At 41.3% G+C, this 18,428-nt stretch overlaps 2 protein-coding genes and 1 long non-coding RNA gene across 7 annotated transcripts in view; 1 reads left to right on the top strand and 2 right to left on the bottom strand.

Annotated features, from left to right (window-relative positions):
• LOC309652060 (A-kinase anchor protein 17B-like) overlaps positions 1-18,428 on the top strand; it is a 148,740-nt gene that overhangs the window by 1,552 nt on the left and 128,760 nt on the right. For 2 of the 3 annotated variants that reach the window (XM_082445495.1, XM_082445494.1), the window contains exon 1: positions 12,690-13,119. The gene's annotated coding sequence lies outside the window, so the exon portion shown is untranslated. Of the gene's footprint in view, positions 1-12,689; positions 13,120-18,428 lie in introns of those variants that run through there. The other variant, XM_082445499.1, reaches the window with a different exon arrangement.
• The window catches only part of LOC309652119, a 424,346-nt gene that overhangs the window by 279,028 nt on the left and 126,890 nt on the right, over positions 1-18,428 (bottom strand). The gene's annotated exons all lie outside the window — the stretch shown is intronic.
• The window catches only part of SLC25A43 (solute carrier family 25 member 43), a gene marked incomplete at its 5' end in the record, with an annotated part of 41,153 nt that continues 27,993 nt past the window's right edge, over positions 5,269-18,428 (bottom strand). For 2 of the 3 annotated variants that reach the window (XM_082445585.1, XM_082445587.1), the window contains 2 exons: positions 5,269-12,680; positions 13,503-13,649. In XM_082445585.1, the coding sequence (XP_082301711.1) occupies positions 12,480-12,680; positions 13,503-13,649 (348 nt within the window). In that variant the 3' untranslated portion in view covers positions 5,269-12,479. The remainder of the gene's footprint in view (positions 12,681-13,502; positions 13,650-18,428) is intronic. The other variant, XM_082445586.1, reaches the window with a different exon arrangement.

The following is an 18,428-nucleotide window of genomic DNA, read 5'->3' as shown; positions in this document are numbered from 1 at the left end:
GAGGGAGGTGGGTTTTAGAATGCATTTCAAAATACAATTCAAAACCTTTCTAGTCTGAACTCTTGACATTCTGATGAATGCATTTTTATTCAAATATTAATTACTCTGACCCACCTTACCATCACTTATGTACCTTTTTCTACCTTTCATTGGCCACATCTGCTACTCCCTTTGAGCATGATGTCCCTACCATATTCTAGTCCAAAGGTCTTTTACTGTTTCAAGCACCTCCACATTTATTGTTCTGTTAGATTTCTCTCTCTCCACAAAAAGATGATCAAATAATTACATAGAATTTGTCCCTTTTCAGTCTTTGGGTGCTTAAGTGTAGTTTTACTGAAGATGAAATACATTTAAAAGCGAGTCCATGTCATGACTTGGTATTTTGCTAAATCTACTGTGAGCTGGAGCTCTCCTGGTTGCCAATGATCAGGTGTACCTCAAGGAGTCAGATGTTCTCAAAAGTGTCAAGGTCATGAAAGACAAAGACTGAGGAACTGTCACAGATTAAAGGAGACTAAGGAGAATGACAGGTTAATGCAATGTGTGATCCTGGATTGGATCCTGGACCAGAAAAAGGACATTGATGGTACTATTGAAATTTGGATACATATCTGTAGATTAGTTAATAATAGTCTACCAATAGTACTTTTAGTTACAGCAGTTACGTAAGATGTTAACATTTGGAGCAGCTGAGTGAAGGATACATGGAAATTCTTTATACTGGTTTTTTGGGGGCAACATTTTTATTTCTGAAAGTTAAAAAAATGAAAAAGTCAAAAGAAAAAAAAGGAAAAAAAAAAAGAAACCAGTAGCAAGAGTCCAGGGAAATAGAGACAATGTCAATGATAATGATGTTGATAATGATATATGGCTAGTCAATTCATCAAAAACAAATTCCTCCAGTGAGACATAGTGGGAGCTCTGTGTTAGTAACTGTTGTGTTCTGGAAGTTGTGTAGAATACATGTATAATTAAGAAAGAGAAACTAAAGCTAAGGCAGTGCCTAGTAACTCTCAGAAAAAACAAGGAAGAGGGTCAGAAATGATACTTAAGGCCTCAGTTATCTATGTACTAACACACCCAGAGTATGGGTAATAAAGTGAATGTAAAATGTCAATACAAGCAAGAAAACACAACTTTATAGGTATTGTTCAAACTTGATGGAATGGGACTTCTGACTGGCATCAGGAAAAGGAAGGGTAAACCTGGTTCAGAGAGATACCATATAGAAGGAGAACAATTCACTGGTGGGAGGGTGAAAAGCATTCCATGAAAATGAAAGGGAGAGATGAAAGTGATTGTCATTGTGGAAGCATACCTAGAGATTGCCTAGATAGATAAAAGCTATGAATAGTACTTCATAAAGCCATCACCTAGACTAGAAATGTTGATCAGGGACAAAAGCCATCTGAATATCTGCTGTAGGTTTCATTATTCTGATAGCAACACACTGGATAAATTCTTTACTCTCTTGCTGATAATTACACTTCTCAGAACACTGAAGAGCAATGAGGTAAATTGCTAAACTAGGCTTAATCCTGATAATAAATAAGGAAGATCTGGTTAGCAAAGTAAAAGTGACAAGAATCTAAGGGAAACTGACCAAGACTGACTGGTCTGGATCTGTCAAACAAAAGAATGCTCGGCATAGTCAGATAGGTTAACTAACCTGTGGAGTGTGTGTGTGTTAGACTTCAGAAGGACCAGAGAAAAGGTAAATATGATCTCTTGGCCAAGCTCCAAACAGAAAGATAGCTCAGGAGGGTGAGAGATTCCCAAGATAAAATTCAGACCTGTACAATTTGGAAAAATTCCAGTGAGAAATTCAAAAGGGAGAGATATCTAATAAATTAAATGCCCTTCCAGGTTATCCTCTGATGAGCTCAAATGTTTAAAGTACATATATAGATGACACAGTGAGGGCTAGACTTCCAAGGGCAAAGACCAAAGAGTATCTCAAACCTCTAGGAACTGAGTCAGAAGGGCTAAAGTCCAGAATAAACTCAGGCTTAGAAAATGGGAAGGACCACAATAAAAGTTTCTAATGCTCTATTTAGTGCAGGACATTTAAGGATAAGGAGCTAGAGCATGTGTGAAAAAGAACTGAGGGTCTTACTTGACTGTGAGTTGGCAATGCCAAAAAATGCTAATGAGTCTTGAGTTGGGTCAAGATGATGGTCATGAACAGATCGGGGGACTTTTAGTCCCATTGGGGCCTCTGCTGGTCCACCCATAGAGCTTTTTTTCCCCCCCCCAAGTTTTTGTTTTTTTAACTTTTTATTTTATATTGGAGTACAGTTGATTAACAATGTTGTGTTAGTTTCAGGTGTACAACAAAGTGATTCAGCTATACATATACATGTATCTATTCTTTTTCAAATTTTTTTCCCAGTTTGTTACAGACTATTGAGCAGACTTCCCTGTGCTATACAGTAGGTCCTTGTTGGTTATCCATTTTATTTTATTGTATATATATATATATATATATATTTTTGTATATATATTTTTAAACATCTTTATTGGAGTATAATTGCTTTACAATGGTGTGTTAGTTTCTGCTTTATAACAAAGTGAATCAGCTGTACATATACATATATCCCCATATCTCCTCCCTCTTTCGTCTCCCTCCCACCCTCCCTATCCCACCCCTCTAGGTGGTCACAAAGCACCGAGCTGATCTCCCTGTGCTATGTGGCTGCTTCCCACTAGCTACCTATTTTACATTTGGTAGTGTATATATGTCCATGCTACTCTCTCACTTTGTCCCAGCTTACCCTTCCCCCTCCCCGTGTCCTCAAGTCCATTCTCTGCCCATAGAGCTTTGTGCTTACTTCTGGATGCCATGTTTAAGAGGACATTAACAAACTGGAACATATTCAAAGAATGCAGTCAGGAAAGTGAAGTACCTGCAAATCATGTCATATGAGAAATGGCTGAATGAATGAGAGAGATTTAACTGGGGAAGAGCTTTGGGTGAAGGAGGGCCATCATGACTGTTTTCATAATTGAAGGGCTGTCAGGTGGAAGAGAATAAGACATTCTATATGGAATCAACACCAGCTGGTAGAAGTGTCACGAAGGTAGACTTCAGCTGAACAAGAAACAACTTTCTAAAATATGAGCTGCTTGGGAATTCCCTGGTGGTCCAGTGGTTAGGACTCTGTGCTTTCTCTGCTGGGGCCCTGGGCTCAATCCCTGGTTGGGGAACCAAGATCCTGCAAGCCGCATGGTGTGGCAAAAAAACAAAACAAAACAGACAAACAAAGAGCGACTTAAAGGTGGAATGGGTTGTTTTACGATGTGGGGAACTCCTTGTCACTGGAAATGTTAAGAGTTGGGGTAAAATGGCCACTTGTTAGGGACACTGTAGACGAGATTACTGTGTTGGCTGGGAAGAGAGTTCTGCACCCGTCTAATTCTAAGATTCTGTGGCTCTATTCCTTTGTATGTATAAGATTGAATGGATTGAGCATCTGAGTTTGGGAATCTGGGACAAAGTAAGAGAGAGGTAATTTGGCCCAGTGGTCAAGAGGGTGGGCTCTGCAGCCAAACTGCTAGAGTTCAGATATTGGCTCTGCCACTTGCTGTCAGGCCTTGGGTAAGTTGCTTAATCTCTCCAGACTTCCATGACTTCAGGTGTAAAATGGGAATGATAATGGTACCTGTACCTTGAAGGACTATAGGGACAACTAAATGAGATAATATATGCATAAACAGTCTAGTACATAGTAAGCATTCAATACATGTTAGATTTTATTAATACTAAGAAAAATACTGGGCTTCCCTCGTGGCACAGTGGTTAAGAATCTGCCTGCCAATGCAGGGGACAAGGGTTCGAGCCCTGGTCCGGGAAGACCCCATATGCCGTGGAGCAACTAAGCCCATGTGCTACAACTACTGAGCCTGCGCTCTAGAGCCTGTGAGCCACAACTACTGAAGCCCACGTGCCTAGAGCCTGTGCTCTGCAACAAGAGAAGCCACTGCAATGAGAAGCCCATGCACCGCAACGAAGAGTAGCCCCCGCTCGCCGCAACTAGAAAAAGCCTGCGTGCAGCAACCAAGACCCAACGCAGCGAAAAATAAATAAATAAAATAAATAAAATAAATAAATTTATTTTAATAATTAAAAAAAATATATATTGCATCACACATCTTTACAATCCTCCTAAAGTACTTAGCCCAGTTTGGTGGTGCCCACTGCCAGCCATAAGGCGGAGAAGCAGAACACTTCCTTCATACCTCTGAGAAAATGCAAAGAGCTGGAAGTTCATTTCAGGAACAGAACTAGAGTTTTAAAATAATTTTTTGCAGCTTTCAGAATTTTTTAAAAAGTTGTTCACCTCAAGGAAAATCAAGAGTAATTAACATGAGCGATTCACTCTGGGTTAAGAATTTGCTACCCTCTAAACTCTAACAGATTGGGTTACAGATGAGATTTTCATGTGTGTATTAACTGCTCTTCCCCATAAAACACAGTCTGCCCAGCGGTTGGAAAAATGAGTTATTTTGATATATTTCAATAGGACAGGTTTCTGAGAGTTTAAAGGTTTTGGCCAGTATATATAGATAGCCATAGTTTTACAACTCAGATTAGTGATAAATGACCAACATCATTTTTCTTTGGAAAATAAATTTAATAGGGAAAAATACTTTCAACATACTGCAAGTCTCTCTCTCTCTGTGTATAAATTAACAACTTAATATTAGATAGTTTTTTAATGCATAGGTAGGCACTATTCAAAAGGTACAGTTACATAAACTTGACATAGAATCCCCAAGGTGGAATAAACCCGAAATTTGGTTTTAAAAAATCTAGGAGAGATGATTAGACTGAAGTGTTTTTTGTTTAGTTACATTTTGTGTGTGTGTGTGTGTGTGTGTGTGTGTGTGTGTGTGTGTACGTCCAATGTTCTATTTGATCCTTTCTAGGCAACTGGGACATGTTGTGAGAATAAGTTGACTAAATAATTTATTTTCAGGGTAGGCTTGTAAAGCAAGTAAAAAAGGCAGAGAATTCAGGCCACTTGAACTATACATGACTTCAACTGAAAGAAGGTCTTCTGGGGCATGATGAAGCAGTCATGGTATAAACTACCTTCCAGAAACACAAGATTCTAAGCCTAGGATGCTTCAAATTAAATAAAGAAGGATGGTTCTACTATGACAGTGGTAACTTTTGTTTTTTGTTTTTTTGTAATTTATTTTTTTTCTCAGTTTCCGCATTTTTATTTTTTATTTTTACTTTTTCACACACACACACACACACACACACACACACACACACACACTGTATTTTATTTTTACAAGAGATAAACTGACACCAAGCATTGTAAATGGATGACCACAACAAAAGCAACAGTGATTTCAATTACCACACACGAAACACACTCATACTATGTCATAATATTGACATTCAGTCCAGTAATCCTCCACTGTAACAGCTCCTTTACTTTGCAGTGAAAACTGATTTGTATATTTTTTGCCTCTGAGTCCTTGTGGGATTTTTTTTTTATTCAAACAGAAAGTCACAAAAATTATAATCATCCTCATCAGTTCACTCAGTCCCATGTAATTAATTTTTTTTTCATCTTGATCTTTTGTTAGCACTTTTATGAATTCATCAGTTTTCCATTAGAGTTCTGAAAATGCTTATTCATTCAGTTCAGCAGTATAGTCAGTTACCAGAAACCTGTACTTGTCAGTCTTTTCCATGAATTCCTTGAAGATGAAACCCTTTTATAGGAACATTTTTGCAAAAGCATCAGAGTACACCCAGAACTGTCTGTAAATGACAGAAGACTTAAAAATGACCATGGTTAAAGATCTGATGAAAGTTCATAATAATGCAATTGACAAGGAAATTTAGTTATTTCTGAGATATACATATTAAGGTAATAACTAGAATTATGACTTATAACATTATACCAGAACATATAAGATTTTTAGAAATTTCATGTAATGTCTGAAACATTTATATTAACATATTTCCATACAAATAACCCAAAGAAAGTTTAGTATTAGTTGTTTTTTTGGTTTGTTTGTTTTTTTATACTGCAGGTTCTTATTAGTCATCAATTTTATACACATCAGTGTATACATGTCAATCCCAATCGCCCAATTCAGCACACCACCATCCCCACCCCACCGTGGTTTTCCCCCCTTGGTGTCCATACGTTTGTTCTCTACATCTTTGTCTCAACTTCTGCCCTGCAAACCGGTTCATCTGTACCATTTTTCTAGGTTCCACATACATGCGTTAATATACGATATTTGTTTTTCTCTTTCTGACTTACTTCACTCTGTATGACAGTCTCTAGATCCATCCACGTCTCAACAAATGACTCAATTTCGTTCCTTTTTATGGCTGAGTAATATTCCATTCTATATATGTACCACTACTTCTTTATCCATTCGTCTGTCGATGGGCATTTAGGTTGCTTCCATGACCTGGCTATTGTAAATAGTGCTGCAATGAACATTGGGGTGCATGTGTCTTTTTGAATTATGGTTTTCTCTGGGAATATGCCCAGTAGTGGGATTACTGGATCATACGTAATTCTATTTTTAGTTTTTTAAGGAACCTCCATACTGTTCTCCATAGTGGCTGTATCAATTTAAATTCCCACCAACAGTACAAGAGGGTTCCCTTTTCTCTACACCCTCTCCAGCATTTGTTGTTTGTAGATTTTCTGATGATACCCATTCTAACTGGTGTGAGGTGATACCTCATTGTAGTTTTGATTTGCATTTCTCTAATAATTAGTGATGTTGGGCAGCTTTTCATGTGCTTCTTGGCCATCTGTATGTCTTCTTTGGAGAAATGTCTATTTAGGTCTTCTGCCCAGTTTTGGATTGGGTTGTTTGTTTCTTTAATATTGAGCTGCATGAGTTGTTTATATATTTTGGAGATTAATCCTTTATCCGTTGATTCGTTTGAAAATATTTTCTCCCATTCTGAGGGTTGTCTTTTCGTCTTGTTTATGGTTTCCTTTGCTGTGCAAAAGCTTTGAAGTTTCATTAGGTCCCATTTGTTTATTTTTGTTTTTATTTCCATTACTCTAGGAGGTGGATCAAAAAAGATCTTGCTGTGATTTATGTCAAAGAGTGTTCTTCCTATGTTTTCCTCTAAGAGTTTTATAGTGTCCAGTCTTACATTTAGGTCTCTAATCCATTTTGAGTTTATTTTTGTGTATGGTGTTAGGGAGTGTTCTAATTTCATACTTTTACATGTGCTGTCCAGTTTTCCCAGCACCACTTATTGAAGAGACTGTCTTTTCTCCATTGTATATCTTTGCCTCCTTTGTCATAGATTAGTTGACCATAGGTGCGTGGGTTTATCTCTGGGCTTTCTATCCTGTTCCATTGATCTATATTTCTGTTTTTGTGCCAGTACCATATTGTCTTGATTAATGTAGCTTTGTAGTATAGTCTGAAGTCAGGGAGTCTGATTCCTCCAGCTCTGTTTTTTTCCCTCAAGACTGCTTTGGCTATTCAGGGTCTTTTGTGTCTCCATGCAAATTTTAAGATGATTTGTTCTAGTTCCGTAAAAAATGCCATTGGTAATTTGATAGGGATTGCATTGAATCTGTAGATTGCTTTGGGTAGTGTAGTCATTTCCACAATATTGATTCTTCCAATCCAAGAACATGGTATATCTCTCCATCTGTTAGTATCATCTTTAATTTCTTTCATCAGTGTCTTATAGTTTTCTGCATATGGGTCTTTTGTCTCCCTAGGTAGGTTTATTCCTAGGTATTTTACTCTTTTTGTTGCAATGGTAAATGGGAGTGTTTCCATAATTTCTCTTTCAGATTTTTCATCATTAGTGTGTAGGAATGGAAGAGATTTCTGTGCATTAATTTTGTATCCTGCAACTTTACCAAATTCATTGATTAGCTCTAGTAGTTTTCTGGTGGCATTTTTAGGATTCTCTACGTATAGTATCATGTCATCTGCAAACAGTGACAGTTTTACTTCTTCTTTTCCAATTTGTATTCCTTTTATTTATTTTTCTTCTCTGATTGCCGTGCCTAGGACTTCCAAAACTATGTTGCATAACAGTGGTGAGAGTGGACATCCTTGTCTCATTCCTGATCTTCGAGGAAATACTTTCAGTTTTTCACCATTGAGAATGATGTTTGCTGTGGGTTTGTCATATATGGCCTTTATTATGTTGAGGTAGGTTCCCTCTATGCCCACTTTCTGGAGAGTTTTTATCATAAATGGATGTTGAATTTTGTCAAAAGCTTTTTCTGCATCTATTGAGATGATCATATGGTTTTTATTCTTCAATTTGTTAATATGGTGTATCACATTGATTGATTTGCATATACTGAAGAATCCTTGCATCCCTGAGATAAATCTCACTTGATCGTGGTGTATGATCCTTTTAATGTGTTGTTGGATTCTGTTTGATAGTATTTTGTTGAGGATTTTTGCATCTATATTCATCAGTGATACTGTTCTGTAATTTTCTTTTTTTGTAATATCTTTGTCTGGTTTTAGTATCAGGGTGATGCTGGCCTCATCGAATGAGTTTGGGAGTGTTCCTTCCTCTGCAATTTTTTGGAAGAGTTTGAGAAGGATGGGTGTTAGCTCTTCTCTAAATATTTGATAGAATTCACCTGTGAAGCCATCTGGTCCTGGACTTTTGTTTGTTGGAAGATTTTTAATCACAGTTTCAATTTCATTACTTGTGATTGTCTGTTCATATTTTCTGTTTCTTCCTGGTTCAGTCTTAGAAGGTTATACCTTTCTAAGAATTTGTCCATTTCTTCCAGGTTGTCCATTTTATTGGCATATGGTTGCTTGTAGTAGTCTCTTAGGATGCTTTGTATTTCTGCAGTGTCTGTGGTAACTTCTCCTTTTTCATTTCTAATTTTATTGATTTGAGTCCTCTCCCTCTTTTTCCTGATGAGTCTGGCTAATGGTTTATCAATTTTGTTTATCTTCTCAAAGAACCAGCTTTTAATTTTATTGATCTTTGCTATTGTTTTCTTTGTTTCTATTCCATTTATTTCTGCTCTGATCTTTATGATTTCTTTTCTTCTACTAACTTTGGGTTTTGTTTGTTCTTCTTTCTGTAGTTCCTTTAGGTGTAAGGTTAGATTCTTTATTTGAGATTTTTCTTGTTTTTTGAAGTAGGCTTGTATTGCTATAAACTTCCCTCTTAGCACTGCTTTTGCTGCATCCCAGAGGTTTTGGATCGTTATGTTTTCATTGTCATTTGTCTTTAGGTATTTTTTGATTTCCTCTCTGATTTCTTCAGTGATCTCTTGGTTATTTACTAACATATTGTTTAGTCTCCATGTATTTGTGTTTTTTACGTTTTTTTCCTTGTAATTGATTTCTAATCTCATAGCATTGTGGTCAGAAAAGATGCTTGATGTGATTTCAATTTTCTTAAATTTACTGAGGCTTGACTTGTGACCCAAGATGTGATCTATCTCGGAGAATGTTCCATGCGCACTTGAGAAGAAAGTGTAATCTGCTGTTTTTGGATGGAATGTCATATAAATATCAATTAAATCTATCTGGTCTATTGTGTCATTTAAAGCTTCTGTTTCCTTATTTATTTTCATTTTGGATGACCTGTCCATTGGTGTAAGTGAGGTGTTAAAGTCTCCCACTATTATTGTGTTACTGTCGATTTCCTCTTTTATAGCTGTTAGCAGTTGCCTTATGTATTGTGTTGCTTCTATGTTGGGTGCATATATATTTATAATTCTTATATCTTCTTCTTGGATTGATCATTATGTAGTGTCCTTCCTTGTCTCTTGCAACATTCTTTATTTTAAAGTCTATTTTACCTGATATGAGTATTGCTACTCCAGCTTTCTTTTGATTTCCATTTGCATGGAATATCTTTTTCCATCCCCTCACTTTCAGTCTGTATGTGTCCCTAGGTCTGAAGTGGGTCTCTTGTAGACAGCATATATATGGGTCTTGTTTTTGTATCCATTCAGCGAGCCTGTGTCTTTTGGTTGGAGCATTTAATCCATTCATGTTTAAGGTAATTATCAATATGTATGTTCCTATTACTGTTTTCTTAATTTTTATGGGTTTGTTTTTGTAGGTCCTTTTCTTCTCTTGTGTTTCCCACTTAGAGAAGTTCCTTTAGCATTTGTTGTAGAGCTGGTTTGGTGGTGCTGAATTCTCTTAGCTTTTGCTTGTCTGTAAAGCTTTTGATTTCTCTGTCGAATCTGAATGAGATCCTTGCCGGGTAGAGTAATCTTGGTTGTAGGTTCTTCCCTTTCATCACTTTAAGTATATCATGCCACTCCCTTCTGGCTTGTAGAGTTTCTGCTGAGAAATCAGCTGTTAACCTTATGGAAGTTCCCTTGTATGTTATTTGTCATTTTTCCCTTGCTGTTTTTAATAATTTTTCTTTGTCTTTAATTTTTGCCAAGTTGATTACTATGTGTCTCGGTGTGTTTCTCCTTGGGTTTATCCTGTATGGGACTCTCTGCGCTTCCTGCACTTGGGTGGCTATTTCCTTTCCCATGTTAGGGAAGTTTTTGACTATAATCTCTTCAAATATTATCTCTGGTCCTTTCTCTCTCTCTTCTCCTTCTGGGACCCCTATAATGCGAATGTTGTTGCGTTTAATGTTGTCCCAGAGGTCTCTTAGGCTGTCTTCATTTCTTTTCATTCTTTTTTCTTTATTCTGTTCCGCAGCAGTGAATTCCACCATTCTGTCTTCCAGGTCACTCATCCGTTCTTCTGCCTCAGTTATTCTGCTATTGATTCCTTCTAGTGTATTTTTCATTTCAGTTATTGTATTGTTCATCTCTGTTTGTCTGTTCTTTAATTCTTCTAGGTCTTTGTTATACATTTCTTGCATCTTCTTGATCTTTGCCTCCATTCTTTTTCCGAGGTCCTGGATCATCTTCACTATCATTATTCTAAATTCTTTTTCTGGAAGATTGCCTATCTCCACTTCATTTCATTGTTTTTCTGGGGTTTTATCTTGTTCCTTCATCTGGTATATAGCCCTCTGCCTTTTCATCTTGTCTATCTTTCTGTGAATGTGGTTTTTGTTCCACAGGTTGCAGGATTGTAGTTCTTCTTGCTTCTGCTGTCTGCCGTCTGGTGGATGAGGCTATCTAAGAGGCTTGATGGGAGGGACTGGTGGTGGGTAGAGCTGACTGTTGCTCTGGTGAGCAGAGCTCAGTAAAACTTTAATCCACTTGACTGTTGATCAGTGGGGCTGGGTTCCCTCCCTGTTGGTTGTTTGGCCTGAGGCAACCCAACACTGGAGCCTACCTGGGCTCTTTGGTGGGGCTAATGACAGACTCTGGGAGGGCTCACACCAAGGAGTACTTCCCAGAACTTCTCCTGCCAGTGTCCTTGTCCCCACGGTGAAACAGAGCCACCCTCCGCCTCTGCAGGAGACCCTCCAACACTAGCAGGTAGGTCTGGTTCAGTTTCTCCCGGGGTCACTGCTCCTTCCCCTGGGTCCCGATTCACACACTACTTTGTGTGTGCCCTCCAAGAGTGGAGTCTCTGTTTCTCCCAGTCCTGTCGAAGTCCTGCAATCAATTCCCACTAGGCTTCAAAGTCTGATTCTCTAGGAATTCCTCCTCCCATTGCCGGACCCTCAGGTTGGGAAGCCTGATGTGGGGCTCAGAACCTCCACTCCAGTGGGTGGACTTCTGTGGTATAAGTGTTCACCAGTCTGTGAGTCACGCACCCACCAGTTATGGGATTTGATTTTACTGTGATTGTGCCCCTCTTACCATCTCATTGTGGCTTCTCCTTTGTCTTTGGATGTGGGGTATCTTTTTTGGTGAGTTCCAGTGTCTTCCTGTCGATGACTGTCCAGCAGCTTGTTGTGATTCTGGTGCTCTCGCAAGAGGGAGTGAGAGCAAGTCCTTCTACTCCGCCATCTTGTTTTCCTCCTCGACAGTGTTAACTTTTAAATGTTAAATGTTTTCATTTAGTTTCTGATAAGGCATAATTTACACCATGGTGTGTGCACTCAGAAGTCAGCAAAGATTATGAGTTCCAGGACTGTATCAGGAATTCACTCCAGGAAGCCTGGAGTGAATCTGGGTGAAACTAGGCTGCTGTGGGTTGGTGTAAGCTGTGAGCCTGTGGCGGAGCTCCCGGCGTGGTATCTGCCCAGCCACTTCAACTACATGTTGCTCTGAAGAGTCATGGCAATGCCTTTTCTTTGGTGTTGTGTAAATTGCCTACTTACATTCAGAGTGTAGATTGCACATTTCACTACTGCTAGGTTTTGTTGTAAAATCTGGTGGAATGCCATCCTGCGACGGTCATGTTGGGAAACCCTCGGTGGCACAGGTGTTTACAGGGCCATCAGTTTGGAGCTCAGGTATGGCCGAATCTTCTCATTTCCAAGAGCAGCAGACAGGAGCACCCTCTTGTCACTCCACGCGTGCACAATTCTGAGGCTACATTTCTCTCTGATTGCAACACACCTTCAGTCAGTGCACTTCTAGCTCCATTCAGTTTTAAAGAGTTGGTTTTTTAGACTTTAGTTGTCCAGTTTTGAAAAACTTCTTTAATTCCCGTAATTCCTGGGGCTTCAAACTCTGATCCACCCCTGGGGTCAATTTATAGCTCAGAGGAGACACGATGTAGCCATTTTGGTAAAGACAGATTCTCTTGCAGAACTCAAAGGTGCCAAACATAACTCCAAAGTATGGAACTATCTGTTTAAAAAGAAAATGAAAATCATGTTAAAATCTTAAAAGAAAACATCAGTGCGTCTGCAATCAACTTGGATCAGGGTAAACTAAGATAAAGGCTGTAGACAATACAACATGGTCATTCTTTTTTGGAATCAGGGTAGATGGCAAAATGCAAGCTGGCCCAGTGAGTGTTGGGGAGAGGAATGGCAGAACCATTGAAGGGCACGCCCTGGGGAAGCCTGGGTCTGGGTTGATATGCATGTAGGCAGCCTGACACTGCCTGTCAACATATGCTTGTCCTTTTTTTGGCTGCGCCTCGCGGCTTGCAGGATCTTAGTTCCCCAACCAAGGATCAAACTTGGGCCCAGCAGTGAAAGCACCGAGTCCTAACCACTGGACAGCTGGGGAATTCCCAACATGTGCTTGTCTTGATTGGAATCAGGAATCACTTGGCATCAAGGTTAGTCCAAGGTTAGTCCACAGTTCTTAACTTTTTTTTTTTTGGTCATGGAGTTCTTTGGGTAAATGATGAAAGTTATGGATCCTCTCCACAGAGGGAGGCACAGATGCCCATATAGACATATTTTTGCATACAATTTTAGGATAGGGGTTAAGTTCCCTTTGGAGTCCATGAACCTACATGTTGGGAACCTTTACACTAAATGCTCAGCTCCTCTGGGATGGGGTGTCAGATGCCCCAACACTGCACAGGGTCCCCACTCTTCAGGGCTGACAACCAGCCTGCATTGTGCTAGAGGAGATGTTTCCACGCAAACTGTAGGGGGAGCAGCAAAGGCACAGAACAGGGTAGAAGTGAAAGAGGCAGACAAGCAGTAGACTCACCACTCCTCTCACCTTCAGTAAGTTGGCTGCCAATCCATTCCAGAGCCCCAGGACCCCTTGGGCTTTCACTATCTGCCGGAAGCAGTCCACTGCTCCTGAGAAATGGACATCTACTCCTCCACAGTGGGGAAGGTAGGGGCTCTGAGCCTGGCAGGAAACAGAAGATGGGATGAGGTGATTTAGCCACTGGGAAATAACGGTTCTAGTCAAGTAGCCAAGGTCTCAAGTCTGGGCTCTGGATGCAATGTCCTGGCCAAGATGATGATAAAGAATGGTTGCCTCGGGGCTCTACCTGTTCCGTGGGCTTAGAATGAATATTAGCATGCAGTAAAGCCATGACACCCCATTCACATATTTGTGGCTATTTTTTCTTGGAAGGAAGCAGCCATTTGGGATGGACTCAACTTCACACTTAACATTGCCTCCCAAACTATGCCCTTTGGATGTGGTAGACACCTCTCAGGCCCTTCATCTTTTTTAAGTGCCTTCTGTTTCCTTGTCTTAACCGATTCCTCCTCTGTGAAGTTCTCAAGTGGGGGCTGCTCATCTCCCCACATCACAGATGTCCCAGGCTGGGGAGCAGAGGGCAGGGCATTCTTCCAGCTCCCTCTTTCTGTTCCCAGACCCTGACTCTGCTGCTCTCATGCCAAAAGCTCTCAGCTGGGGCTCATGCCACTGAACCACACTCCTGGTCCCTGCTCTGAGCTACTGGCCTCCTGGCCACTCTTCCACATTCACTGAGGCCTGTGACACCTGGTAGCTCCCCATCTTCCACACTCACCACCGTCGTAGGGAACTTTGGCATCTGTAGTCACAGGCCATCCCATACCTAGTTTCTGGACCTCGGCTTCAGTGATCCTCACCTTTACACCCCTTTGGCCACCCCATGGATTTCATCATCACCCCCAGTACCATCCTGACTGACCACCAAAATGCCCCATCTTTGAAAGTAACTCTTTTGTCCTTTAGAAAAACAATTTTACGATCAGATGAAATAACTTTTCAGTATACCATCTATATGCAAATGGACTCTGTTTGTTCACTGTGAGGGGGACAGCCCCTCATAGCTGGCTTTCAGAAATGGTGACAAGTTTACCTCAAGCTACGCACCTACTTTGGTTCGTTTCTGAAATGTCTAGCTGAGGCTAGTATAGCATTTTATTGCAATGGAATCAAGCTCTTCCATGTGGGAGAGGCAGTAGAGTATAAGAGTCGGAAAAGCATAAACTCTGGAGTCGGACAGGCTGGGTTCTAGCCCACGGCTGCCCCACTTACTTACTGGCCATGTGACCCTGGGCAACTCACCTAACCTTTTTGAGACTCAGTTTCGTTATTTGGAAAATAAGAATAGTATCTGCTGTGAGAATGAATGAGATGTGCATGCAAAGCACTCAGTGGTGTCAGGCACATGGAAAGAATCAATAAATATGAGCCAGTGCTGCTATTACTATTATGTAGAAATTATTCTAAATATCAATCAAATCCCTTACGTGACCTATTAGTCCTCTGTCTCCACTTCTGAAATCTTATACTTGAGAACTGCTCGGACCCGTGTCCTCATCCACCCAGCTCCCCCGCTCCCTGGTGCCTCTTAACCGTCAGCGTTCAGATCACTAACGCCTCTAGTCACACGCCCTCTCCCTTGTCTCCCAGGCCACCACTTCCCTGCTGGCTTCACGGTCCTCCTTTTTTGTCCTCCCAGCACTTCTTTTTGTTCCTAGTCTCGAAGTCCTTTGTCTTTCAGCTGATCTCCACGCCCCCCTCCCCACCAACCCCTTCTCTGCTCCAAGCCGCTGAACATGAATCCACAAAGGGGCAGGTCGGTGCCACCAAAGCTTTGAGGTCTCTAACCTCTGCTGGATCCTCATACTAGAGAGCGAGCCCTGGAAGCATCCTTTCCCATTCCTCACAGTGGCTCTTCCCAACCTTACCACACCCCTCAACGCCCCGCACGCCACACCGTGTCCTCCGCCCTAGACAGGCGACCCTGCCTCCCAGTTCGTAGGGAAAATAGATCATCTTTTCTTCCCACTGGTGCCCTGGATCTCACACCTTTGAATTCCTCTTGGGCACCTTTGCCAAGAGACCTGATTTTCCCCCCTAGCAGAGGAATAAACTCAAGTCCCTCCCAAATTAAAAATGACTCCTTCCTCCAATCTTTGTCCTATAGACACTGCCCAATCTCATTCCCAAAGTAACATACAGTAAAGTTACCTTGTTTTGGTGTAGAGTTAGTTGTATGAGTTTTAACACATGTACAGATCTGTGTGACCACCCTCACAATCAGGATACAGAACTGCTCCATCAGCCCCCAGAATTCTCCTGTGCTGCCCCTTTATAATCAAGGTCACCCCCAGCCCCGGGCAGCCACTGATCTGTTCTGTCCCTATAGTTTTGCCCTCTGAGAATGTCATATAAATGGAAACATACAGCATGTAACTTTTTTGAGACGGGCTTCTTTCACTCAGCACGATGCCTTTGGGAGTCACCATGTTGAGTTCATCACTAGTTTCTTCTTCTTTATTGCCGAGTCGTATTGCATTGTGTGAATGTTTGGTTATCCATTCACCTGCTGAGGCACAACCCTTCCCACCTCCCCACTCACTGCTCTACCCACTCACTGTGGCATCTGTCTCCATGACTTCACTGAACTGATTCTGACCAGGCCTATATCTTTTCCCTGCCTTCTAATAGTTGGTGTAATTATTTACTTTCTTTACTGGTCTGCTCCTACCCCCAACTAGAAGTTCAGCTCTGTAGGAAAAGCGATTTCTGTCCTCCATCAGGGCGAAGGGTGAACTTTGGGGTTTGGCCTTCCCTCTGAGGTACAGTAACAACCAAGCACAGACCAGAGTATGAGAAACAGGATATGAAATGAACAAGCTGAGTCTCCAGCCTGGAGCTAACAGGAACCAAAATGGTCAGGGGGTTCTGGCAAATGTCTTATTTTAAAGCGTTTACCTTAGCACTGTTCCGACTCGGCCTCCTTTCCTTCTTATCCCATCGAGAAAGAACTGCTGTCAAACAGATATTAAGCCTCCTTTCCCTTAGAAAGAATCAGCCTAATCACAAGACTTGAAGCTCCTCCTGCTACTGTAAGACTGAAATATTGAAAAAAGGAAATTGTGTTCATGTAGGAAATTAACTGTCTTATTCTGCTATGAGATAATATTATTGATTTATTTTCTGCCGGTTTCCAGTAAAACTGCAAAAAGCCCCCAGTCATGAGTCAAGGCAATAATTTTGCAACCTGAGAGCCCCTACCACAACTAAAACAGAAGACACTAACCAAGTGTCTAACTCATGTATAACTCATATACATGAGTTCTATGACAGATCAGTTATAATCAACTTGTGATGAATCGGGGGCCATCTGTAGTCAATCTTAGGACCCTAACAATCTTCCAAATGTCTTTCCTTCACTCCACCTTCACCGCCAAGCCACCATCAGTGCTCACATGGACCACCGCAGCAGCTTCCTTAGTAGTCCCCTTGGGACATAAAAAGTTTGAAACTCCTTACCCTCCCTCTCTATAGAGCGGCTAGAGTGATTAAAAAAAAATCAACTCATTTTATTCACCTGCTTAAAATATTTTGATGGCTTTATTAAAGCCACTTAGGATAAAATATAAATTTCTCACTGTTGTCTGTAAGCTGCAGTGGTAATATAGTGATAAATATTTAACAACTGGTTCTGTGGGCGGGGGAAGCCCTGAGTTGTAGCATTTGCTGACCTCGATGGTGTAAATACTCCCACCGTGGCAGATTGCAGGCTACCAACTGTGAGGTCAACCAGCTCCCAAATTTGCTGCAATTTAATAATCAGCTCTCCTGAGCCAGTAGGAGATGGCTGTAGCACACGACTCAGGCTCAGGCCCTGAGTGACCTGCCCCCGTACATATTTTCAGTTTCATTTTGTGTCACTCTCTTGCTCACATACTACACTTCAACTGCACTGGCCTTCTTTCTGTTCTCCTCTGCCCCCCTCTCTCCTCTGAGCCACAGGATCGTGTAACCAACTATCTACTTGACATCTCCACTCGAAAGTCTAACAAACACCTCAAACTTTATATGTCCTACTCAGAACTCCACCCCAACCCTGACTGTCTCTAGTTGTCCTCATGTCAGGAAATGGCACCGCCATTGACCTATTTGATCAGGCCCAAAACTGGAGTCACCCTTAAGTTCTCTTCATCCCTCACCTTCTGCTATCTCATCTCTCACCAGCTAGTGCTCCAAACGTATCCCAAATCTGTCCACTTTTCTTTCTTCCCACTATCATCGCCCTTGTCCAAGCCACATCATCTTTCACCTTCACCACAACCGCTGCTAGCTCGTCTACCTGCCCTTATTCCCCACAGAGCGGCCAGGGTGATCTGATCTGGTTACTCCCTGACTTCAACTCTTCAGGGTGCCCCTGTTGCCCTCAGAATGAAGTCCAGACTCTTTCATCTGGCTTACCAGGCCCTCCATGACCTGGTCTCTGCCTGCTTCTCAGTCTGATCTCCTGCTCCTTCCTGCATTACATTCTATGCTTCAGACACTTTTCAGTTCCACTGCCAGTACCTCTCATCTCTCTTGAGTGAGGACGAGACTTTGCTTACCCATCCCTCCGTCTCCAGTCTCTGCCCTCTCCCTCCTGCACACAGCGGCCAGGTACCACTCAAAACTCATCAGGTGCTGTCATTGCTTTGCTTGAAAACCTTCACCAACCCCCAATTTTCCAAAGAAACACTTCCAGAAGGAGTGTTCTCCAAAGAAAACTTAACAGAATTCGAAACTCTCTACAGTTTGGCCCCCACCTGTCTTCCCAGTATCATTTCCCACTATCACCCTGTGATGGTTAGTTTCATGTGTCAACTTGGCTAGGCCACCGTCAGTACCCAGCTATTTGGTTAAATACCAGTCTGGATGTTACTGTAAAGG

Source organism: Balaenoptera physalus (genome assembly GCF_965194825.1).
Source record: "Balaenoptera physalus genome assembly, chromosome: X".
Lineage (NCBI taxonomy): Eukaryota > Metazoa > Chordata > Mammalia > Artiodactyla > Balaenopteridae > Balaenoptera > Balaenoptera physalus.
The sequence above is the reverse complement of the archived record's forward strand: the minus strand, read 5'-3'. Positions and strand labels throughout refer to the sequence as shown.